This window comes from Cydia strobilella, chromosome 15 (assembly GCF_947568885.1).
Source record: "Cydia strobilella chromosome 15, ilCydStro3.1, whole genome shotgun sequence".
In the NCBI taxonomy this organism is placed as follows: domain Eukaryota; kingdom Metazoa; phylum Arthropoda; class Insecta; order Lepidoptera; family Tortricidae; genus Cydia; species Cydia strobilella.
Window position 1 is genome coordinate 3,094,890 of NC_086055.1, and position 26,514 is coordinate 3,121,403.

At 37.4% G+C, this 26,514-nt stretch overlaps 2 protein-coding genes across 2 annotated transcripts in view; one reads left to right on the plus strand and one right to left on the minus strand.

Moving 5' to 3' along the window:
- The window catches only part of LOC134747771 (connectin-like), a 302,894-nt gene that overhangs the window by 99,715 nt on the left and 176,665 nt on the right, over nucleotides 1-26,514 (plus strand). The gene's annotated exons all lie outside the window — the stretch shown is intronic.
- LOC134747923 (uncharacterized) lies at nucleotides 12,807-16,642 on the minus strand. The gene is made up of 3 exons (XM_063682600.1): nucleotides 16,166-16,642; nucleotides 15,827-16,025; nucleotides 12,807-12,868 (listed from the first exon to the last, which is right to left on the minus strand). The coding sequence occupies exons 1-3, from the start codon at nucleotides 16,640-16,642 to the stop codon at nucleotides 12,807-12,809; spliced, it is 738 nt and encodes a 245-aa protein (XP_063538670.1).

Sequence of the window (26,514 nt, forward strand, 5' to 3'; positions counted from 1 at the left end):
TGTTTTGCATTGATAGTGGAATTTTTTTCACTTTCAAATGTAAAATACGCGACAATACGAATTATGCAGATATATGTTGTCGATTCAAAACTTACGCTCTTTCCTTTGCGCATAATTTCATTTGGGTCTACCGTACCCCCCTCACCCCACGGGTTTATATGTACATATAGATAAGTAGAAATGTTAATATACCTATATCAAATAGTTTTCATCTGAGTTCTTTAAAAATCACTGTTCAACTTTACCAATCACATAAGAAAAGTGATAGACATATTTACAAAGCTAGTTACATACACTACACACATAGTAGAATGTTTTCTTTTCTAAAGTTTTTCTTAATCCAAAACATTTGTGTGTCTCTTTAAACAGATAACGTCCGTTTATTTTAGCAAGACGGTGTAGTCGTTTCGTTTAGTCTGAGCTATCCAGCTTTAAATCTAGCCAGATGTTATCGGCGGGGACATCGCCGGGCTTAGTGATGTACAACTTTCGTCCGACACTGGTTTTGTATTGAATTCTTGAGAATTTTTCGGAACCGGTTTGTACGGTCAGCTGCAGAGAAAAAGTAACTTCTATGCAGGAGTATATAATAATATAAATGCGAAAGTAACTCTGTCTTTCTGTCACCTCTTCACTCTTAAACCGCTTAACCGATTTAAAGATAATTTGGTATAGAGATAGTTTGAGGCCCGCGGAATACATGATAGTTTTTATCAATCAGACGCACCTAGACGAAGTCGGGGGCAGAAGCTAGTTTGTAGTTAGACGTCTACAAATGATTAAAATTGACGTTCGAATGGCAAATGCAGCTGCGACATTACTGCTGCGACTATACTGCTGCGACCTTGACGTGGGAGCTGTCACTGTCAATATAAAATTAGTAACGGATTGAACGTTCTAATCGCGACGAGTTCTAGCCACGAACGTCACTCATTTTAACACAATTGACAGTGACAGCGGCTTCGTCTAGGTATGTGTCAGTAGTGTCGTAACAGTTATGCAGCTGCAGTTGACATCCATACCACCTTAAGGGTCACCCTAGCGTCTTTTGAGCGTCGACGTCTAGACAGCGCTATGGAAAATGACGTCGCTGCGCAGTTGCGCCAACGTTGCGTCGAGCAGAAACACCCAATCCGGTAGATGTCGCCTTAGCCGAAGCCAGTCACGCAATCTCGGGCCCAGGACGCTAGATAAGTGTGGGGTGGCTATTAGACAGATTTATTTATTCACTTCTGAGTGAAAAAAATCAGGAATAAATAATCGAGAATATTTTACACCGCACATCACTAAGCGGACTAAGCGGGAAAGCCTTTGGCTAAGGACCCGACAGTCAATGGATTTATGCCCAAAGTCAAGAACCCGTTTATAAATGCCCGAAGGTATTCAAAGTCGAAGTTTTGGGTTTTGGTATGTTTGATACTGATGTACGAGTGTGTTTTGTGTTTGGGCGTTAATATATTCCCTGACCTGTATAGTAATTATGTGGCTACATAAGTAGGATAAGATATATATTTAATTCGAATAATGTTGTGCCTCTTTGTGTTTGTAGATGTCGCATAAATTACTTTTACATACACAACGGCATTATATCATAATTTAAATTTAGAATCTAAGGGCCCTTCTTACAGTTTCCAAGGGGGCTAGCCAAGATGACATTCGTACCTACGCCATACGAAAAAAAATGTATGACGACTTGGTATGAAAATCCACCACTTTGAACTACCGTTCACTCTCGCTCGTTCACTCTCTAAATGCATCTCTGTTCAAATATTGATTTAATACATTTCACAATGCGTACTTGCTGAAAGTTCGTGGTAAAACTGGCTCTAATGCGACGGCGGTGTGACACGCGAAATGAAACATGCCGCCACATAACAGGGGCACAGTAAGCCTCGGGCCTCGTAATAAACAAGGATTCAACCGAGCGGACAAGTCCGGATTGGGTGTTTCTTCGTCTTCTTTAAAAAAATGGCTTCTGTCAATGATGTTTTCGCTAATGTCATAAGTAAGCTCGTAAAGTATGACATTGTTCGGAAGTTGTTTTTAGTAAAGTGATAGCTGGACTTTGCCGCGGATTGCCGGGTGTTAACTAAAGATCGTCACTTTTAATCATTTGCAGACGTCCAAAGAATGATTAAACGCGTTTCAAGACTAATTTTATTCTTCATTAGATGCACACTTCCACGTTAGTCCACTACATAATAAGTTATTAATATTGTCACTTTAAACAACATGCATGAGTAAAAAGAAAATTCTCCAGATATCTTCGCCATTTTGATTTCAACTGGAATATATATATTGTTATAATGTTAAACACGCACTGATAAATAAATAAATCCACTGATCCGTCTGCTCGTTTGCCTCATATTTCATAAAAAAAGTGACAGTATTAATTGACAATTCGATAGCCCGTTTAACCACCCAATCAATTTGTACCAGTCACACACGAAGGAGGATTTCAATGCCCCTTTTAATAGACTTGACTTGATATCAGGAGCTTTTTCAAATGTTTTTCATATTTGCATACGGTAGGCCTGTCATGACCTGCATCACGGCATACGTTAATCTAGACGGTGATTTATAAAAGTGAGAATATTAAAGCATCTCGACGACAACGTTAAATTGCCGAGGCACGGTAGTTTTCGCTTAATATTGCTAAACTGCTGAACTGCTTGGAAAATATTCTCGAGATTTACCGTGACCGTGATAAGGTACATTTTTTCTGGAAAAGGAGGATATGAACCTACCAAAATGTCTTAATTTCATTTTAAATCAGTTTTAAATTCGTACGAATGTCTGTTTACTTTACGGACCAAATAATTCATCATCGTATGGCTTCGTTGGCAAGCTCTCCTACTGTCTCCAGTCCAACTGTCGAACAGAATGAAATCCGAGTTCTAGTTTTAGTTAAATGCGACGCTGTCCCGTTCATCCGAGTGTGATTTTAATTTGGGAGAGCATTTTAGAGATTCCATAAAAGCATATTCATGTAGGTAGAACGTGCTCGAAATCTACGCTGAAACTGTTTTGTTCAGTATTTTCTAGTAGGGCTTCTATGTATGTACGTACCTATATATAAAATTTAATGAAGGATACTATAATTTAGCTACGTTTAGTTCATAAGTTTTGATACAACATTTATATTTATTAGTTCCTTAATGTTTTCGTTAAATACAGCAGTTTTTTTTAAATATAATTGACTTCTAAATAAATTGCCCAACGACACGTGCTATTCAGTAATTTTATCATCATCATCATATCAACTGAGAGATTTATAGCTGTACTCCTACTATGACCGATCATGCACTGTCCTCATGTAACGGTTCGTTTTTAGGGTTCCGTACCCAAAGGGTAAAAACGGGACCCTATTACTAAGACTTCGCTGTCCGTCTGTCCGTCCGTCTGTCCGTCTGTCCGTCTGTCCGTCTGTCCGTCTGTCCGTCTGTCCGTCTGTCTGTCTGTCACCAGGCTGTATCTCATGAACCATGATAGCTAGACAGTTGAAATTTTCAGAGATGATGTATTTCTGTTGCCGCTATAACAACAAATACTAAAAAGTACGGAACCCTCGGTGCGCGAGTCCGACTCGCACTTGGCCGGTTTTTTTACGTTTAGCATTTATATTTTTTGAGATTTTGTATTGCGTACCGACAGAAGTATGTACTATATTCTCTAATAGCTTTCCAAAATGAAATATTACATATAGAGAGATATAACAACTAAGAGTAATGTTAAAGATGAACTTTTGACAAATTGTGGTCACCAAAATCCACTTTTATCGATGATGACTTTAAATAGCTCCTTTGAACCGTTTTATGTTGCGTGACATTTATGGTTTCTATTTCGTCAAAACTAAATAACTATAAGCTATTTACTAATGTGCATAATGATAAAGATAGTTTATTATTCAAGCAGACATATTATAATGCGCTTATGAACGTCAAATAAAGCTACGCCGGCTCTTACGCTACCTCTACCTCGAGAAGCATAATTCCCTAGACTTATATTGACCGGGATATAGACCGTGATTACCTTTTGTATTATTTGTGAGCTCCCGATATTTCGACGCAGTTACATGCATCATGTTCACGGGTGACTGAAGATAGCGGGTGGGTGTCAAAGTTGTGTAGGCAGCGCTCGGTCTACCCTCATTCTTGCGCGTCGGCTGCGTTCACTTTCAACGTTACAATCGGTCGCATGAACCCATGAATGTTACCCGTGAACATGATGCATGTAACTGCGTCGAAATATCGGGAGTTCACAAATAATACAAAAGGTAATCACGGTCTATATCCCGGTCAATATAAGTCTAGTGAAACTAACCGTGAATCATTCAAAACTTTAAGCATAATTCCCTTTGTCTTCCAAGATGACTAAGGATGTGTGAATCTTACGAACGACCTACACGTGTATTTTTATTTACCTGCCTAATCGAACATTATTAGTACAGTTGTCACACATCCGGCGAAACAACAGACTATTCCTGAGGTTAAATAATAATGTAGCATTGCTACACCAACGCTACATTTGCCATCGGCAAACTTGCCCCAATTTGTGTAGTGACTTGTGTACATTGGCCCGCTTTGCTGAGTTTTGGACCGTAACGGAACACTACAAGGCCTTTGTTAATTGATAGGAGAATATTTGAGCGTTTTCACAGCGTCTTTTACAACTTGTTGACGGAACTTTATCATACCAATCTTTCTTATGAATTTAGACATTTTTATGTTATTTCTTATCAAAATGAGGAGCTCTTTCGATCCTAAACTGAGGAATAAGTATCCTAAAATTTTTATTTCCATTCCATTACCATTTTTCATAGACAGTAAAAAGATAGATAGAAAAATGTATGGAAATTTTGGCCCTTTTTTCTCCTATTAAGATCGTTAGAGCACGTGATTCTGAGTAGCAATAACACAACAATTCCCAAATTGGAAAAAATTGTAGTGTACACTTCAGAGATGCTACATTGCTGACAAAAAGAAGATCAGCGCTGGAAGTCGCCAGCAGCATGCTGGGGTGAGACCATTTCGTGGCACTTTTTCTTTTTTATGTTTTTCTGTTTTGTATAATTTTCTATTTGTGTGTGCTAACGAATAAATTATTTCTATTTCTATTCTATTCTAAAAAGTTAAAAAAAGTACACATGTTCTTTGAAAATCCCTATACTGTAATAAGCCTCGACGAAGTTCATATTATTATTTTATGCTATTATTTAGGATGAAACCATTTTATACATTACATCCCGCTTTCTAAGATGATTATTATTAAGATATCAAATTTCAGTTTAGACGTTACCGACAGACAGGCAGACAGGCGAACGTCCTACCGCACAAAACACGAAACACAAAGGAACTGACTACATAATACGCAAGAATCTCGGAAACTGTTATTACTATTAGTTACCGAATAATCGTCTCCAACCTGTGTAAGTCACTTCAAATAAGCTTACATATTACAGATGACAAAGTAACTTTAAGACTGGATTATGCCAAACCAGTGCTCAATGGGAAGAACTCTTAGCATAATAAGGTATCTACACATATCTTCTAATCTAAGCTAAAAGCTAAAAGCTAAGCTAGTCGAATTTTAAGGGAACTCTAACTGATTACTGAGGGTTATTATGTCAATTCGTACATTAAAAACCTTTGGCTACACTCACTAATACAATAGGCTAGATGACAAATTTTCATTAATGGTATCAATCGATCAGGTTTATTTTTAGGATCAAATGTCTATATGGGACCCATTGCATAAAATATATATAATATATAATAATTTATTTATTGCAAGTAAGTTACACTCATAATGTGGTTAGTAAAACTTAATTCTAAATTATGTATTAGTATTTCTTAAACCTAGGGATACATCTATATCTATAAACTATTATTTAACATCAACGACATGAAAATTCTGAACATTTCTTTCCCATAATACGATTTCACAAACTTACTGATTTATTTTGACATACCTAAACGCATTTATCTGGACATCGAAACTACACACAAACAGAACCAAATATATGGATGAAATCCTGTAAGCAACTCCACCCGGAGAAACAAATGCCGCCCAAGAAAATTCGAATCTCGAATTCTTTATTCTATTTTTTTTGAAACGCTCGTCCTAGGAACGCGTATTTCTTGAGCCGTGTCGGCCGCCCGTCACACCGTACGCGGCACGGTGGGTCGCACCGATGCATGAGTTTGGGAACTTACGAGATTTACGATGCATTAGGTGCAGGGCCAATTAAGAGCATGGCATCTGATGTGACGTTTTGAGGTAAGTGGCCCATTTGCAAGTGGGGTAAACGTATATGTACATATTATTATTTGTCAAGAAGTATGTCTAGGTAATTTATATTCACTTGGTGAAATTTGATTAATTATGTTGTTTTAGAATTGAAAACCAATTTTAAGGACGAAGATTTTTTCAATAGATTCCAGCATACAACTTGAAAGTATTGGTACATGTTTTTGTTTACTACGACCATCATCATCTTCCTCGCGTTGTCCCGGCTTTTGCCACGGCACATGGGACCCTGGGGTCCGCTTGAAAAGAAATCCCGAGAATTCGCGTAGGCACTAGTTTTTAACGAAAACAACTGCCATCTGACCTTCCATCCCAGACTTTATTGGGCCCGGTTTTCTCACGATTCTTCCGTCACCGAAAAGCGACTGATTAATATCAAATGATATTTCGTACATAAGTTCCGAAAAACTCATTGGTACGAGCCGGGGCTCGAACCCGCGACTTCCGGATTGAAAGTCGTTCGCTCTCTTTTTTTTACTAATTTTGTTTTTGTTTACTTATGACTATTATTAAATTTATTGGTTAGGATATACTTGAATGCTAGGTTTGAACATACTGAAAAGGTGTTTTTTATAAATCTAGCTTTAAATTTAATTAATTGTAAACTTAATTGACTTACTAATATTTTGGGTGTGACGGAAACACGAAGTGCTACTGGCCTATTTAAACCGTTATTCAAGATGGCTGCATGCACTTGAGCGTAATTATGAAATCTGAAATGATATTCCATTTTAATCCCTAACTTGGAAACGAATTAACCCATTCAGAATAATATAATTATTCGCTGCTATAGTAGGTTGAACTATTTCGTACATTTCTTATTTTAAAATGGACCTTGGCTGTATAATTTTAGTCATTAATATAAAATAATGTTGATACCGAAAAAGCACATTTTGGTTTTAATTCTCAGACCGACTGATAGGTACATAGTTTAGTACTTTTGTTCCAATTTTGGAAATCCTAAGCAGGAACCACATAAAATACTCGTAACTATATTGAGAACAAATATTAGGCACGGTGAGAATAATAATTACCCCATGATGGTTATGAATGCTATGATACTCTCAAATAAAGAGAAATAAAAACACTTGTGGGCCAAAGTGTAAAAGAAGCAATATAGGTATGTATAGACATGTGTGAAGAATTCTCACTGTAAATAAGTATATTTCTTTGGCAAGCTCTCCAACCTGTATACCGTCACTCTAAAACGTGGTATATGTGTGTTGTAATTATAATTATACTTTCTACTAACACACCTAATATAAGTTACTACTAACATAATATGGATTATTTGTATCCGAAATAAATGCTTTCATTTCATTTCATTTCATTTCATTCGTATAAAATTTCCTTTTTTTTTTCAGAATGAGATAGGAAACAAATAATACGAAACGCATACGCAAAATAGTAATAAAAAATAGGTTTCTTAGCAGTAACGATCTACTTGGGACAAAAGCAAAGATAGATATAACTCCGTAATAGGCACAGTCTAAGGAAAACACGTGCCTCAAAAATCACGAAAATTTGATTCTCGATCAGAGGGCGCCACTAGTTTTGGCCTATTCTCGTATAGAGGGCGTTGACGGTTTCGTTTGTTATTTATAATTTTAATGCATATCAGTGAAAGAACATGTGTCTAAATCATATGAAAATAATTAATGCAAATAAAAAAATCATTTATCCATATTTAAATACATTTTAATGTATTTTTATAAATCTTCATTTTTAGTTTTAAAGTATGCCGATAGATGGCAGTGAATTTACAGAGGTTACAAAATTTACTATGACAGTACCGCTCTATCTTATTTTATCCTCTTTGGACACAAGTTTATATTTGTAGACCATTGTTAGGCTCTTGACATACGTAAGTGAAATTTAATGTATTTACATTTTAGAACAAAGATATTTGACTTTCCTTCAAAAAATTCACTACTTTGTATTCCGTGCGCATCTGTCACGGCTCTAACGTGCCTCAAACAATTCCATTCAAATTTCCGTCCGTTTATAATTCCGGGAAAACCTCACTGACCCTATACATAAAATACAAGGCACGTGCCTGGCTTTAAGCTCAAACTAAGCACAAGACGTTGAATTAAATTTCCTAGCAAGGTGGCACGCAGCGAAATATGTGAGAGGCCAGAGAGGTTCTAGCCTGATAAACTGAGTTATTATTGCTATGCGTTTATAAAGGCAGTATCTGTTATGGTGCGCCAAAAATATGGGTTACGTGAGCTGCGGATATTTTACCTTAGTCAGGCTACTATACTATACCTACTTACATTTTATCTTTTTATCTGTATAAAATAATAGTACATTAGTACAGAGGCCGTGAAGTAAGGGGTTTCCGGCCGAATTGGCCACTCTTAACAGTAAGACTACTTTTATACTAACTTTCTATAAAGAAAAGTACCTACTGTATGTACTCGTAATTGCATGAATTCTATAGAAATTTAAATTGTATTTTTTTCTTATTTTCTCGTAATGCATGTTAATTAAAAATATGTAATGTTTTAAAAAAGATGTGTCCCGCCGAGTTTATTGCCGGTCCCATATTGGGATACCCTCCAATTGAGGGGGGATTAAATCTTCTCGAGGCAGAGGTGTAGGGTTAGAGTCGGCGTAGCTTTATTTGATTACCTTTATCTTTATCTTACTACTCTATTCCCTTGTTTCTTTCTGCCTTTCTTTGGAGTGGCCAATAACTGTGGAGGGGCCAATAACTATAGCAATCACCCTACTCTTAAATATTGGCTAGCGTTTTAGGGCTTTTTTAAATAAGTACTAATAACTTTTTAGTTTGTGTAATAGAAAACACTGTGGTGTCGCTTCAGGAAGCCTATGAGTTTGCACAAAAGATAAAGGTCTCTGCTGGGCTAAAAATATGGCTTTCGGAGAGAGTTACGGCTATTTTGCATAGGACGGCTTTTAGCTGGAGATTTATGACAGTTACCAAAGTGCTGGTGCTAAAAATAGCCGGAATACGACAACGAAAGAAGACGGAAATCTCTTAAATGGTAACAGAGGTATTTGTTGAACCATTACGCAAGGGCCAAAACTTTTTCAATTTGCTTCTGAGTGGCACTACACTGGACTAGAGTTTGTTTGTGATTGCATTTCCACAACTCAAATACGGATGCTATGAGTTACATTAAAACACAAATTAACTGTCTTTTGTACTTACGTTATTAAAACGTGAAAATGGTCTTAGCTAAATGCATGATTGTTTTTCACGTCAATCGATTCTACTTACCGTAATAATCAAGTGTTTCTAATAAACGTGCTATCTATTGTACCCTAAAAACTTCTGAATTGGGAAAATAAAACCTCAAACAGCGAGCGGCCTGTGAAGTCACACAAGTCTGCTGCGCCAAAAAGTAAGGAAAAAATCATGAAAAATTAGTTTTTTCGTTATTTACGCCGTAGGTGTTTAAGTATATAGTTAACATAAGTGATCTAATACAAGTGTTTAACACTTAATAGACATTAGGATAATAAATGGTGGAATGATGATGTAGGCAGGTGGACTAAAATGTTAACGGAATGGTGGCCGCTTTCGGATGAAAGAAGCCCCTGGCGTCCGTTGGCTCGTTGGGTGGACGACATCCGGAAGATTGCGGGTCACTTCTGGATGAGAAGCTAAGGACCGGGACAAGTGGCGTACTAGAAGAGAGGCCTATGCTCAGCAGTGAGCGATAAAGGGCTGATATAATGATAATGATGATAAGGAAAATAAAAAAAGATAAAATTTCACGTTTTTAAACTCGAATAACTCGATCGACATTCAACATTATATTGTAAGCTCTGATTTTACACATATTTAATTATACGATCGGGTCGGGTTTAATATGTGTTCAAAACGTGAGAGTTTAAAGTGTTACTATGATTGTACAGTCAAATAATTTGATCTTCATACCTTGTCACAGCCACAATCTGAAAGCAGCTTGAAATCTTATAATACTGTCACTTTGACAAGGTACCAAGTCCCATAGAAGTCAAATTCCTTGACAATATACAATATAGCGTAGGCTATTCTCTCTGGGCTGCGTAAAGCGAAGACGTAGTACAATCATACAGAATTTACCACAATACAGATCGGTTTACGCGGTCTGGAAACCAGCCACCAGAAATTTGTAGCGATTATTTTTTTAACACACTACCTATAATAACTATTCATATTTGGCGATTTTAAACCAACGTAACCACGCGGCAACGTAACGAGTATTGTGACCGCGAGCAATATATTTAACACAAGTTTTTTAAAAACTGTTTCATTTACCTATATATTCGTATGGAAGCATTTTTTAAAACGTTTAACAATCTTCACGCATTTATGCAGAGTTTTTGCTATGTCTGACCACACTCTAAGGGCTGAATATGATGGTTATATGGAATACTTTTTTTATTATGGGGCCAACTCCGAAAATTGAAAAACAAACTGTAAATTGTTGTTCCATACATTTCGGCGAATCATATGTCAATGATTTTTATAGAGGATTTTAATTTAATTTATGGAACAGCAGATATTTTTTCGCGATTTCGGAGTCGACCCAGTAGTAAGTTACTTATTTACCCCTTGGAGTGTAGTCACATAGAAAAAAAAACAACCTGTACCTATGTGAAATAAAATATTTTATATCAATTTTTTCTATTTATTACCTAGGCTAAAGATTATTACAAAGCAATAAAAAAAAATATATTTAGTTGAAAACTGTAATAGATGTCATATATTTAAGAAAAAGTGACGAAGCCCTCCAGTGGTGAAGGCCGGATTCGAACCGGCGTCTTTAGCTATCGCGGCTAACGCCATGAACCCCTAGGCCACCCCGCCACGGCGGTAGGGGCACGGGGGTTCATGGCGTTACCCGCGATAGCTAAAGACGCCGGTTCGAATCCGGCCTTGACCACTGGAGGGCTTCGTCACTTTTTCTTGAATATATGACATCTACTACAGTTTTTAATTTATATATAGTAGTGCGACTACTTAAAAAAACACAAATCAAAATATTTAATAAAATAATTTGATTTGTTCCCAAACTTGTTTATATTTAGTTGAATTTAAACTGTTGTGAGACATACGAACATTCAATAATTTCACGGTTAAGACTCACTTTTTTTAGTGCTTGCGCTTGAGAAAGGAGACTTAGGCTCTCCGAAACATGTCGCGCGAGTGACTAAAACAAGTGAGTCTAAACCGTGAAATTATTTAATATTTAGTTGAAATAAATGTAGCCTCGAGGAAAATATATTCCATTTTTATTCTTTCTCTCGAGTACTGCCAACATCGTTAAAGTTTTCATAATTATGAATCTTTTTTTTAACTTTTTTCTGGCAAGCAATAGTGTTCGCGTCTACAAAACTGTAGAATACTATTTATGAGTAAAATGCACTTTTAGCAATGTTGGTTTTAAATGAGCGTTTCATTATGATTCTGTGTTCGGTTATGTTTTTGGTGTTTATTCATTCCGTTCTTATTAATGTGTCTTAATTACCTATATATTAATTAAAGGGCATGAAATAGTAGATTGTGTCACAAGGGAGCAAAATTACATATTTACGGCCAGGGCGGGCGTACATAGAATCCTAAGCGTAGTGAGGGATTAAAGTGTGTTACACCCAAGATGGAAATAATTTTGCTACCATTTGACACACTGCTTTTCACATCACCTATGAGGTAATCATGATGTTTAAACATTTATTATGTAAGCTAAAAAATAATGTGCAAAACAATGTAAAAATTGTGTCCTAGAACAGAAAAGTGTTACTTTGATCCCTCCTAGTAGGCAAGAATAGGTATTTACGATACAAGTGCGGAAAAGAGGAAATTCGAAACGAGTGGCGATAAATTAAAACACGACCGCAGGGAGTGTTTTAAATAGACACGAGTTGCGAATTACCTATTCGCACGTGTATCTTACAACGTTTTACAGTTCATATGGCCCTTTAAACTTTCGACATATGCACGAAAAGTGCTATTTGACGCACTAATGCGAGAAAGTAGCACCATATGTACTGTAAAGCACTTTTTCGAATTGGTGATGTGAAACTATATATACTCGTAGAACCTATTAACTTTTATGATTTAAATGAAATTATTATTTATTTATTTATGTTTATTTCTTTGCGGTTTATTTATTTTGAAATGAAATAAAGCGTCAATTAAATCTTTGTTTACTGTATATTTTAATACTCCGGTAAAAGCTCGTTTTAAACGTTATACTCGAAAATTCATTCGCAAATAGGCCACAAGGGCGATTTAACAATTAATTTGTGTCAATGAATAATTGACTGTTTACTATTAGGCTTCCACAACATAACCCTACACTAGCTTATTGTTTATCCATACATAATACATCAGTCTTCTCATTACTATAACACAGCGCTAGCCAAACAGAGATAAGCATTGTTATCTTGGATTACTATTATAATCCCTTGATGCCTGGCCGAGCCTAGACTTAGAGCGTTTTCACATTGTCCGATCCGGTATCGGATGTAGGATCCTACAACCGCGTAGTCACGCCGCGGGCGTGCGCCCGGGCGCCGTTTTTAGCGGTCACGCACACTACAACAAACATTATGCCTACACATACGCACACAAACAAATATTATCGGTCCGACAGGTGACGGGGGGCTCCGACATAGCTGAATTAATCGATATCGGATGTCGGAAGGCGCCTATGACAAAAACAGCTACAGGAGAGTGCCATTGGCATTAATCCGCCTTTTTGCGTTATTTATCGTTTTTAGTAATAATAATTTATTAAATGCAGAGAAACACATATAGCTTACATTTTACTTTCTTCCGACATCCGATATCGGATCGCACAATGTGAAAACGCTCTTACACTAATTTGCTCATGGCATTTGGCTTTGGGCTGCTAGGAATGCATACATAAGCGTTGGAATTAGCCTTACATATACTAAAGCTGCTTCAATGAGTTTGCTGAGAGTAATGTTTGGATAATCATTTGATATTTGGATCATTCACAGACTTCTGTTAAAGGTCACACAAATTACTGTTAAACTGGTGACACAAATTATTTGCCAGTTTCAGAAATATGGTTTCGGTATTCTCAAATTTTGAGTAAAAGTTGAACTTGAAATTTTGAATAAATATTTTGGTGGTTTAGTGTACGAGTCATCAAAGTTAACATTAATCTCTATCCTCCATTTTGTGAGCTCGCGAGATAATTTTTCTAGACTTAAAATAAATATGAAGTTAAATGGAATGAGATTAACATCTCATTTTTAAGATATGACGAGAAAATCCACTGTTTTCTAAATAAATCAATCACCTGTTTTCATCGATCTTTACTCCCATTTTTTACACGACTGCCCAAAAAAGGAGTGTATTGTTTTCAGGGTTCATGTTTGTAGGCATCGAGTTTCATACGGTCGGATGTGAAATGTCAAAATGACATTTTATCGAATCTTTATATTTGACGTTATGGAATTCGAGTCGAGGTCGAGATGTACACATATATAATGTGTTTCTTTGTTCCACCATAACTTCTGAATGCCTTAACCGATTAAGTATATCATTAGAATCCTTAAATCTTGCATACTTATCGAGTGTATCAAAATGAAGTGCTTTGAAAGACGATTAAAATAGTACATTGTGATACAAGTGTGCTAAGTTGGCCATTACACACGAGGCGATATTGTGCGCGCGAGCTGTAAGCGAGCAAGACTTGTGACATCATGAAGCGTGTCATATTGACATGAATACTTCGACTCGTGCTCCCCAGGCACAAAAGCTCATGCCTAAAGGGCCCCACTGATTATCAGTCCGCCGGGCGATATCAGCCTGTCAGTTAGAACAAAAATTTTACAGTTCCAAACAACTGACAGGCCGATAACGTCCGGCGGACTGGTAATCAGTGGGCCCCTTAAAATGCCGCCCTCAAAACCCTCGGAACTGCTTTAAAATGTAGATCGCCGCTAAGGAAACTTTTCCACAAACTCGCAAACGCATTCGACGAATTCCCACAAACAAAGTAACTCAATTAGCGGTATTGGCTGCCCGGAACAAGTTCCTTCGTGAAATACGCCGATTTGGGAACTAGTTGCATAGAAATTCGGTTTGGGATAAAATGGGCTCACAACTTTATTGAGTTTGTACATTTGCTGACGCTACGATAACTAAGGTAAAGCTGGCTATAAGCTATGTAGCTAAACAACTTGATTGCTGACCCACCACTGTGAAACCTTCCCATATTTACTACGTCATATAAAAGTCACCGTGTCAGTCAAGTGTTGCCAATAACATTGATTAAAAGAGTAAAATTATTATGACACTTACTGAGAAAACGTTCTATGATGGGTCACAAATCAGTTTTCACCACACCAGCTGGTAAAGGCTGTCTTGATTGTTCAAAAACTGATAAGAAAGTTGCATTTTATTCACATGTGAGGCAAAGTAATTAAATCCAAATTTGGAGTTGACTTTAAAATGATGATTTTGAATGATAAATATTTAATAACATTCATTTTGAATAGATTTGCTTTGATTTTGTTATATATTTCACAGTTAGTATTTTCCTTGTGTTAGTGTGGTGAAAAAATTTGTGTTTGACTCGGTGGCAAAATTTGTTTAACCCTCGTGCCTTGAAACCCTCGTAACGCTCAAGATTCTATTTTTCGAACCACTTGCTACGCTTGTGGTTTAATTTTGGAATCTTTCGCTTGCTCGGGTATCAATATTAGCACGAGAGGTTAAACAACAACTTTGCCCCCTTGTAAAACAAATAACTATTTTCGATTGTACAAACAGTTACATTTATATTTATCTAATCATATCTTTTACATCACAATTATACAAACAAAACTCCTAAGTACTGTGAAACTAAAATGAACCACTCACGTTTTTTTTAAAGCAGGAAGTTCTTAGTCCACGTAATTTAGCCAGGTTCTTGATGAAGATCCTCGTCATGGAACGAAACATGTCAACCAATTTCAATAATTCTAGCTAATGAACACTAAAACAATTTAGTGACTAGTAATGAGAATCATTTTTCTCATCTTTTACCACCACATCTATTTATTAAATCATTTTACGGTTTAGACTCACTTGTTTTAGTCACTCGCGCGACATGTTTCGGAGAGCCTAGGTCTCCTTTCTCAAGCACTAATAGTGCGAGCAGCGTTCACGACGACCGTGTATTGCGTACTGCCGCTGCTCCGCGCCGCGTCGCTCGCTGCGCGCGCGCCGAGAAAACCGGTTGGGGGAGGTCTTGCGCTATCGTTGTAGGCGGGCACAGTGGTGTGTTTGGGTTTGGGTCACCTAACACTTGTAGCGCCACACAGCACGAACTCACTATGTCCACTACACTGTCACAAGACTCACCGGCATTCTGCTGAGGAATCACAGGCTTCCATGCTGGCGGCACATCCCAGCCGCTATCCCGATTGAAATTAGGGCGCCGCCCAATCTCGATCGCTTCACGTATTTTACGTGGTACGTAGCATTTTTCTCGTACCAGTAATCTCGCCTTGTCAAACCGAAGATAGTGCGACGCGCCTGTATCTAGGGCGTGCTCTGCCACTGCGGAGTTGCTGCATTCCATCTTCTTTACACTCCGTATGTGTTCTAACAGTCTAGTGGACACGTTGCGTCCGGTTTCACCTATGTAGGATTTACCGCAGTCGCATGGTATCTCGTAGACGCCCGGGTTACCCAGCGGATCCTTGTCCTTTGGAGAGCGCAGCACATTTCTAATCTTTACATGAGGACGGAAAATTGTCCTAATGCTAAACCTCCGGCGTAATAGGCGTCCAATTTCGTCCGTCACTCCCTTAATGTACGGTAGGTACGCAGGTGCTCTCTCCGCTGTATGCTTCTTTCGCAACGTTGACGAACCTGCCGCTGGCTCTGTCTCCAACCATACCCATTCCTCTCTAACACATGTCGTACATGTCGCAGCTCGCCTTGCAGATATTGCGGATCACAGAGACGCAAAGCTCTGTTAATCAGTGCACGTGGGACTGACGACAGGTGAGCGGGATGAAGATGTGAGCCAGCCTGCAAGTATCTGTCTGTGTGTGTGGCTTTCCTATACACCTTATGCGACAGATGTCCGTTCTGATCCCGCATAACCAACTCATCGAGGAAAGGAAGTGCTCCCTCGGATTCCTTCTCAATGGTGAACTTTATCTTGGGATGCAGCTCGTTCAGATACGCGAGTAGCGGGTTCACGTCGCTATCGGCCACCACAGCAAACACGTCATCTACATATCGCCACCAGCGTTTCGGTTTGTATGGACTATTCTCTAATGCCTTCCGCTCAAATTCTTCCATGAATATGTTAGTCACCACTGGTGCTATAGGAGACCCCATTGCGACACCTTCAATCTGCAGGTAGTAATCCCCCCGCCAGACAAAATAACCCGAAGTTAAGTAAAATTCGATGAGCTCCATGTACACGGTAGGTACGTCGTTACGAGCAACTAGTCCTTTTATTATTTCTATGGTTTCCAGTACCGGTACGTTCGTGAAAAGTGAAGCTACATCAAAACTCACCATTATTTCGCCTTCATGTAACTACATTTTCCAGTAACTGTACAAAATGTGTTGAGTCCCGTACATAGGTCGAAGTCTTACCCGTCAGCGGCCGTAGAATATAGGGGAATCTATCTGACTCACAATGGGTCTCAGTGGCCATTCAGGCTTGTGAATTTTAGGTATAACCCATAAATCTTGGGAGAGGTGGGGTTTAACGGTCGCAGTCTTTTGGCCTGGTCCGTGCCAGGTAACTTACTGACAATTTTGTTTAGCTTTGTGGACACACGAGCTGTAGGGTTATAAGTAACTTTTACACTTTTTTCTTTATTTGTGGTAACAAATTGGTGGAAATATCTAGAAATAACCCAATAAATTTAACTTAAAACGTTAGCAACTCGTTTTGATACATGCATACCGCACTTTAAATGTGTACTTCCTTTGTTACAGGTATAAACTTACACGTGGCCGGATAGTACAATAGGATAAGGGTTTTCCATTATCGTCATTTTCTGGCTATGCCTTACTTCATGCAGAGAACAGGTATATCCATTTCCATATATATACCTGATATCCATTTCCCGTCGCTGGTTGAACGATGTTATTGAATAAAAATGTACATTTTATGAAACAACAAGTTAAAATTGTGCAAGTCTTACGTTAATGAAGGAAACCAACGAAGAGGTCTTACGTATAGTAGAATAGTAGAAGAGAAGAGAAGCTTGTGGAGAATTATAGAAAACAGAAGAGGAAAGATGCTTGGACACATGTTACGACACGACGAATTCATCAAAAACATTAAATAAAGAAGGGGACATCTATTATCTATTTCAGTTTATAATTTATACAGTAGTCTGACTACATACGTAACACCTATTAAATTATTTACTTACATAGATCATTTGCATAGTAGTTTAAACTTTCTTAGATGATAAAAATATAAATTGATCGTGCTCATGGTTAATATGTTCTTCTTCTTCTTTTTCTCTTATTTAATGGCGGTCTGGCCAAACAAGTTGGCACAAATTTGCCAATGTCAAGTATTTTGATGTCTGCACCTGAGGACAGAGGACAGCACAAACATATACCATCAACCACACAAGACATGAAAGCACTACATGGTTTGTTATAGCTAAGTAAAACAAAGGAAAGTAATTAGTCCAGATGTAGACACAAACATTATAACAATCTGCTATACTATACTATAAGGCTACTATAGCACAATGCTTTTTTTTCTACAGAAACATAGTGAGAAGTAAGGCGTAGATTATATAGGGAGGGAAATTTTTAATTTTGTATAATAAATTAAAGAAGGGAGTTGCGATGGCAGTTAAAGAGAATATGATCCAATGATCCCACTTCCATGTTGTTTATTGAAAACCCTTGGGGTACACGGTTAGACAAAACCATTTTACCCAAAACAACCGCCGATCCCTGGTCAATAGCAATTCAATTAACAAGTACCTACAGCGGCCCTAATTATTCATATCCGCCGTCTTGTCCAAACTTCGTTCGACAGCTGTTCTCCAAATGATCCATAAACAGAAGTGTTATTCATCATGTTTCTTGCGCATCGCCTCATTGTAGAGGCTTATGAGCCTCGTATAAGTTCTGTAAACGCTGTAATATAATTTTTTGGTATACTGATATTTCAACTATTAAAGTTTATCCAGGTTTTAAGGCGTCATTGGATCAATGGTGTTCTTTTGAAATTGAAATTTGCCAAGATAAATAGCAAAGCCCCGAATCACATGGATGTCAGTAGTAGATAAGAACCAAAGAAGCCCAAGTCAACAAAGAGGCGACCCAGGACCGAGCTGCCTGGAGACGCATGATACGGAGGGCTGACTCCAAATAAAATGGGAAAGGGCCAGGCAAAGAAGAAGAAATAGCAAAGCTCCTTGTTCACTATGGAACTCTAGAAATGCAACTGACTTGAAGCTTAACCCTTAACTACCTACGTCCGATTTCTATAGCATAACCACCTACGAAAGGTCTGGTAGACCATTATTTGAAATGGGTCTAAAATATTTATAAGAATTATGTTAGAGGGACAATTAAATAATATTTACCTATCTATTGGTTGAAGGCATTTATTAACAAATACCGATACAACATTAATCAATAACATAGAGCTTGAACATAACATATAACATTTTTCTTACTTTTAACAAAAAAATCATTGTAAATCCTTTGGGACAAGGGATCACAAAATATTATTTGCATGATATATTTTTTTATTAATAAATCTTAAAGAACAATAATCAGTCTAGCTAATGAGCTATAATTTTTATATAAAAACGTATTATTATTATAAAATTGCAAGCTATTCAAATAGCCATTTTTCGCGGCAGCCAATGCACAGCCAATAAATAATACTTACACATTTTATTCAATACTTTATTATATCTGTCCTAGAAAACTGAACTTTCCCATGTAGTCTATGTTTTAGATACCTACATAGAACAGTAAAACTAATAAATCTGTAACTTTCACCCTCCCACCTCTAAAAAAGGGGGTAGAGGTCTGAATATATTACAAGTAAAACTAGGACACTTCTCGATGTCCTGATGAGCCTAGGGTTTACATAAAACGCTGTACCGTACCCCCCCCCCAGAGACCTTGCGTAGGTGGTTAAGGGTTAATACTAATACTAAGTACTAAACAAGCTTGTATATGAGATTTCGTTTCAGTATTTACTTTATCACCAACTTCATCCCCGTACTCCGTGAAGGGATGAAATTATACCTAGGTTGAAAAGTGTCCTATATCCTATTCCAGATTATAAGTTACATGCATGCTAGTAATATTTTCAGCCAAATCTTTTCAGCCCCTCATTGTGTGATCAAACAAAAAATTCACATTTATAGGTAATATTAGTAGGATGAACGATAGGCTCGAAAGCTTCGGGAATACCAACGTAGGGAACGGTTACGCCATCCGTCCCCGCAATCTGCCGTTTTCAAATTTCTGCTCTATAGGAAGGTTCCCATTGACACGTCGATTATAATTATCGATGGCCTTAGGATTGGTCCGTTTACAGCACAGTAGGGTTTGTTAATTTCAGTCTATACGTTTATGTAGGGAAATATGTCTGCGTCGTTGGATGAGCCTCGTTTCAGGACTTAATCCAATTGGCTTTTCCTGTATGTTTCGCTTCCAAACGAAACGAACTTGAAATATGAATTTTCTTCATATTTCTTAATGCATTCGTAATTTCGTATGTACCTTTTGCCGTTTTTAGGGTTCCGTACCCAAAGGGTAAAAACGGGACGTCTGTCCGTCTGTCCGTCTGTCTGCCACCAGGCTGTATCTCATGAACCGTGATAGCTAGACAGTTTTAATTTTCACAGATGATGTATTTCTGTTGCCGCTATAACAACAAATACTAAAAACATAATAATATAAATATTTAAATGGGGCTCCCATACAACGAACGTGATTTTTTGCTGTATGTACGTAATGGTACGGAACCCTTAGTGCGCGAGTCCGACTCGCACTTAGCCGGTTTTTTTTACTAATTTGAAAGGCTTACAAATGTTCTATCCGTTGTATGTTGTCCCTAAAAAATAAACACGGACTTCATACAGTGAATTTTGACAAAGCAGTGGCCAGTGAGCGATCTACATTCTTTCCTTCGTTTTAATTGAAACTAAAATCAAACTGCTTGTTTGCTCACTTCTTTACTGCGGTAGATACTTTCGTATGTTGTGGTTTATCGTGGGTTCAAACCTCTAGAACACTTAAGTTGGCGGCTTGTTTCTTGTACAAACGTGGCACATGCGATGTCTATCGAGCTATGTCTGCAGCCCGTTCGGGTGGCAATCTGTTGTCCCGTGCCAAGACGATCAATCTCACGCCTGACCGTACACTATTGGCCACTAAGCGAGCGAGTCCAACAGTTAATTATACCATTGTAATTCGGACCTTTGACTTCTCACGGTACAAAGGCGTGCGATAAAATCAAATAGTAATTGGACGTATTTATGCAAACTGGAACCAACCAACACCAAATACTCACTGAAAATCGAACCTTAATGTTAAAACAATGTAGTAAACATTTGAATGAGTATTTGGTGTGGGTTGGTTCCCATTTGCAAAAATACGTCCAATTCATGTAACGGTTGCATTATAAGACCTATAGTTTGGCAAGGGCTCATCACTGAGCAAAGTTGGAGAGAATCAGGCTAAAAACAAGTGTTTTATTCTATTATCACTAACAAGTTTGCCGGCCAGAATTCAGTTATATAACGTTACAATACTTTGCTAGCGATTTCAAAATAACTTGTTTTAATTTAATACAAAGTTGGCACATTCACTGATACGGGCATTGACTTAAAAACCTTTCATAAACTTGATTTTATAATCAATGGTCAATATAATACCATAAAATATAATCATAATATAACTATGATTATATTAGTGGAATGTTAAATCAATATTAAAATTAGATATATTTAAAACACGAAAAATCAATATATTTGTCACTTTCTTGCACAATACAGTTCGAATATGTGCTGCTTTACGTCAGCGATCGCCTCGCCTACCCTCGGTGAGCAATTAGTAACAACGCGCAAGAAGTGCGGACGCAGTCTTTACGACAAAAGCCGACTATGCCCGAACCTGCCCGAAGGCGATTAGCCTCGAGAATGCTTAAGTAGACCCTTGACGAATTACTTTGGATGTTAAGGGGCATGCAAATCTGTCTTAAGTTTTACGAATTTAAAATGCAAGAACGCTTGAGTGGGAGACTCATGTGTAGCCTAGCTGCTTTAATTGACATAATATTATTTGCTACACTCACAACTGCCGATGGTTCGACGTTCAACGGTTTGTGTGTTGTGTAGCGGCGAGGTGACGACCCTAGCGTGAAAATGTTTAAAGTAACAACTGTTTAAAGAAAATGACAAATGAAACTTTAAAAAATCTATGGAAATGATTACCAGACTGTTCGTCACTTTGTCATCCCGATTTTTACTTTTCCCCAATAATTAATAATCAAACGACCGGTCTGGCCTAGTGGGTAGTGACCCTGCCTGTGAAGCCGATGGTCCTGGGTTCGAATCCCGGTAAGGGCATTTATTTGTGTGATGAACACAGATATTTGCTCCTGAGTCATGGGTGTTTTCTATGTATTTAAGTATTTAGATATTATATATATCGTTGTCTGAGTGCCCATAACACAAGCCTCCTTGGGCTTACCGTGGGACTTAGTCAATCTGTGTAAGAATGTCCTATAATATTTATTATTTATTATTTATTATCAAAAAGTTTTATATAATTACTATCATGACCTGCCCGGGCCAGCGTACGGCGTTAGGAACGTAAAGGCCTTGGCCGGCGATGTTGTATGAGATTCCATTGCCTGAGCGTTATGACGAACAATGACCAATATTTTCGCGCATGGTTAGAGAAAATGTGAATGTAGCCGATAAAATCGCGTTACGTTAATATATGTTTAATATATTTCATAATGTTACATTAAGTACTTTCAACTCGCATCGCATAGCAACTCTCAATTCCTTGTAAATTCTTCAACATTCGTTTTAAGCTGGTAAATTCGTACACATCTGCTGCCTGCCCTTAACGCTCTGACGGATTGCTTTCGCTAAGATTAAGACGGGTTCGTGTTAAAAAGGCGAGACAAATTCCCTACGAACATCCCCGCAGTAATTAAGAGCTCTCATTGCAGGATTTTTGCTATTGCCGTCTGTCTAATTGTAAAAGATCTATATGTAAGAAGGAGATTTAGAAGGGAATAATTTGAGTTTGACTAAACAGTAAGCCTGGCTACATGGTACGTTAAGTAAAAATATAATATATACTAACTATTATATATAAGAAATCACAAATTTATTTACATACAAGATATATACAGTGGTACTACGTAAACGAAATTAATAACTAGCTTAAATCTAAAATAGGCCCTTGAGGCATTGTACCAAGGATGCTGGTGGCATTTCCCCGCTGTATCGCAATGCTGATACGTTGTGCGAGAAAGCCGCCAGCTCTTCGGTCACCAGTTACGTCAACCAGACGCTTCGCGATTTCTGCAAACAACTTATGCGCGCTGGGACCCCATGGACCTAGAGTTTCAACTCCAAATGGAACGAAATGATACTCTCTACCGAGGCTCTTATATTTATTACGTTTTAAAATTTCGGCGCTTTCCGCCGCTCCGCCCGCTTTTACATTAGTCCGTTGGAGGTGGGACGGTGCACGTCAGATGATAATTTTGACCACGAACAAGACGTCGTACAAAATTGAAGCAGGCTGAAGAAATTATGTTTAATCTAATGATGATGATCTTCAATGTAAGGGAGTCCAGCTTGGACCCTTCGACTTAGTCCAAAGGCGCGCTGTACGAATCGTCGACGATCCCAAAATCACAAGCGGTATTGAACCTTTCAGTCTAAGGAGAGACTTTGCCTCCTTGTGTGTGTTCTACCGCTTGTATAACTTGTATACAATGGGCTGTGCTCTGAAGATTTTTTTGACATGATGCCAACGGCCGCTTTCTATCACCAAAACGACAAAATAAGACAGTGGTATACACACCACTCTCTATTTAAAAAAAAAATTAAGCTTAAAAAAATGACAGACATTTATAAATAACGCGCTAAAATGTTCTAAACATGTCGCGCGAGTGAAAATGCGTGTTATTTAAACCGTAAAATTAACTTAATGATACAGGCCAATTCGAACCTACAATGACATACGAATAAGATTTGAATCATGTTATTTATGAAATAAAACTATGAAAACGGATTATATCGCGTATATTGAATTTATAATACATCCCGACGTTTCGAACTCTTTACAGCGTTCGTGGTCAACGGGTGACGTCGGGATGTATTATAAATTCAATATACGCGATATAATCCGTTTTCATAGTTTTATTTCATGAGTAACTATCGCGGTAACCGAAGACAATATCATGTTATTTAGTAAAGTTATCGTGCATCTCACCCGGACAAGTACGAGCGAAATGCATGATAAATTAATGACATGACTTAGATGTCATTCTTATATCAGTGTACGTTCGTGTGACTCACGACCACTGAGTTATAATTACTATACAGACGACATACAAAACGTAAGCGCCGTAAAATTCATGGCGCTTACGAGTATTTTAGGTCGCGAGATTCCCGATCCGCTTCTACGGTTTGATGCCAAAACGGCAGCAACTCATGGCGCAAAATACTGGTTCTCTGTCGGTTCTATATGATAGTTATAATAGTTCAATGCTCACGACAGTTTAAATTCGAATACAAGGTACTTTTAAAAAACTTGGACCTTCTAAAAGCACTGGATTTTGAAGAGAGAGAGCTATGTTTACAGACATTTCAATATTGATAAAGCAGAATATACAATTTCAATAATTTGATAACTAAATAATTGATGGCCAGAGCAATATTAATATTATATGGATGGATTCTTGAGAGAACAAAGGAAATTAAAGTGGATATTCTTGTACTTGATTTCAAAAATAAATGGGCAAGTATTTTAATGGTGGGTGGAAGTTTTATAAAATAAATATTGAAAACCTGATTCATCAAATCTGGACACTCTTGGGCTCATTCTACTCGGAATCGACAGCATTCTTCATCATTAAAAAAAGATTTCCCATAATATCCATTCCATTACGTCACGTTTTAGTGTTAAAATTTTTTTTTCACTTTCGGCTTTTAAACATCAGAATATGGAAGTCACACAATACTAGAGCTTTCCGAGTAATTACTAGAGCATAATGGCATTCCGTTTATCAAAGTCCGGCGCTCGGCCTTCTACGGGTTCACATAGTGCCTGAGACAAACTTGAAGCCAATTCTGTTTTTACGATTGGATCTAGTTATCATCTCAATTTGATACGACCTTGACAGGCCAGTTTGAACGTAGTTGGCCGTACATGCATTGGCGCGGGCGAGACATTTACACATGTAAATAATTCACATATCATTCTGATGTCAGTGTTACGTTCGAATTGGCGTGTAGCGTCATCAGACATCGCACGCAAACCAATAAGTACGAGTGAACTGCCAAATAAGACGACTCCTGTAGGGCTAAGATGGCCGGTTTTTTATCATCTGTCATCATGCCTGTCACGCTTTAACAAGTATGTAAGTGCAAAAGTACGCATGACGCTGGATTTCGTGACCACCAATTAGCGCGAGCTGCTGATTCTGATTGGTGCCCACGATCAAGGTCGTAACAGAATAAGAAAAAAACATTTAAAATTATTAAAATCGAATCAGCTTCCGTGATCGAAATAGATTTGTAGGTTAACTTGGAATACTGAATAGTATAATAATCTTCATCAGTTTCATCATAATAATATTTAATAAGCTATAATTTCACAGTTTGACTTACGTATTATTTATTTATTTATAATCTTTATTGCACAAAAGAAAACTTATCGTAATACAAAAGGCGGATTTAATGCCAAAAGCATTCTCTACCAATCAACCTTACTAGTTAACCTTTCAAAAACATGCCGCGCGAGTGACTTAAAAACGTAAAATTAGCCTAATGATGATCTGATGATCTTCACCGATTTCGGCCACAGCGACTGTGTACTCTGGAGTAGACACTTAAAAAAAATCCTAATGTACTCACGACAGTTTAAATTTGGACAATATTTATGATTAAATAAACTAAAAAGAATAGCAATGACCTCATAACAATATTTTTATGTTAAAATAAGCTAAATACTTAGTCTATCAAATTAATCACAGCAATATCTTTCTCTAAAGCCCCGTGCAGTCTAGAAACTTGCTTCCACATCAATTCTATTAATTCACCGTCCAACTTCCGAGTTATGCAAATATTAGATTCTGAGGTCCACAGAACTTTAATAAAACTGATCGAGTCATGCTCTGAGGTAAGTCAGGTCTTTTAATGAAGGACTTTAATTAAAACGGGATTTTGTCATTGGCTTCGATGGGATATTTATTAATTTTGTTAAAAATATTTGCCCCAGTAAGTGTCTTATGTGAAATCAGGCTTTTTTTGTTACAATGTTATCAGATAGCCAAAGGTTAATACAAACACTGCAAACGAGCGCCCTGTGGATAAAGTACATACTTGAATTTGTATGATTACATGAGTAGATATGCAATGGACAATTAATAAAAAACTGACTAGTAGCTTACAGATACAATCTGGAGAAAAAAAAGGCACCATTGAAGTAGACACACTATCAATTAAATACAAGAGTTTTAATTCTCGTTATACATTAAAAAAAAACTATTTCAGTATATTCAACTATCAACTGTTCAGGTCTAGACAAAGTCAAATTAAGTACATTCTGTAGTTTCGTTCAGCGTCCTTTTTGGCAAGCTCGGTGCCGGTTTGGAATTAGTCCAGATTGCACACCAACCTTTTGATCGTTGCTGAATCATGATGCTGATTGGCTTTTCTGTATTTTTCTTTTATATGTTTTGGCAAATTTTTAATGCAACTTACACTGTAAAATTAAAAAGCCTACCTACTTGACCATTTTTTATGGCTGGAAATTGGAATTTAAAAAACCTTACAAATTTTTACTGTTAAAAAATCAAATCTAAATTCTAACCCTTGCAATATTATTATCTTTTCTTATTACAACAATCAACTTTTATAAAAATTATCTTTATACTAGTATTGATAAATTTGTGGTGGTTGCTTTATCCCCATTAGGAAAAATGTGCAATATATTCTAGAATGTGCAAA

Coding starts and splice junctions, on each gene's coding strand:
- LOC134747923 (XM_063682600.1), bottom strand. CDS start 16,642: ATGGGGTCTCCTATAGCACCAGTGGTGACTAACATATTCATGGAAGAA. Junction 16,026..16,165: donor GGAGACAGAGCCAGCGGCAG/GTTCGTCAACGT, acceptor CCTCATGTAAAG/ATTAGAAATGTGCTGCGCTC. Junction 12,869..15,826: donor AGAGCACGCCCTAGATACAG/GCGCGTCGCACT, acceptor TGTTTGTTGTAG/TGTGCGTGACCGCTAAAAAC.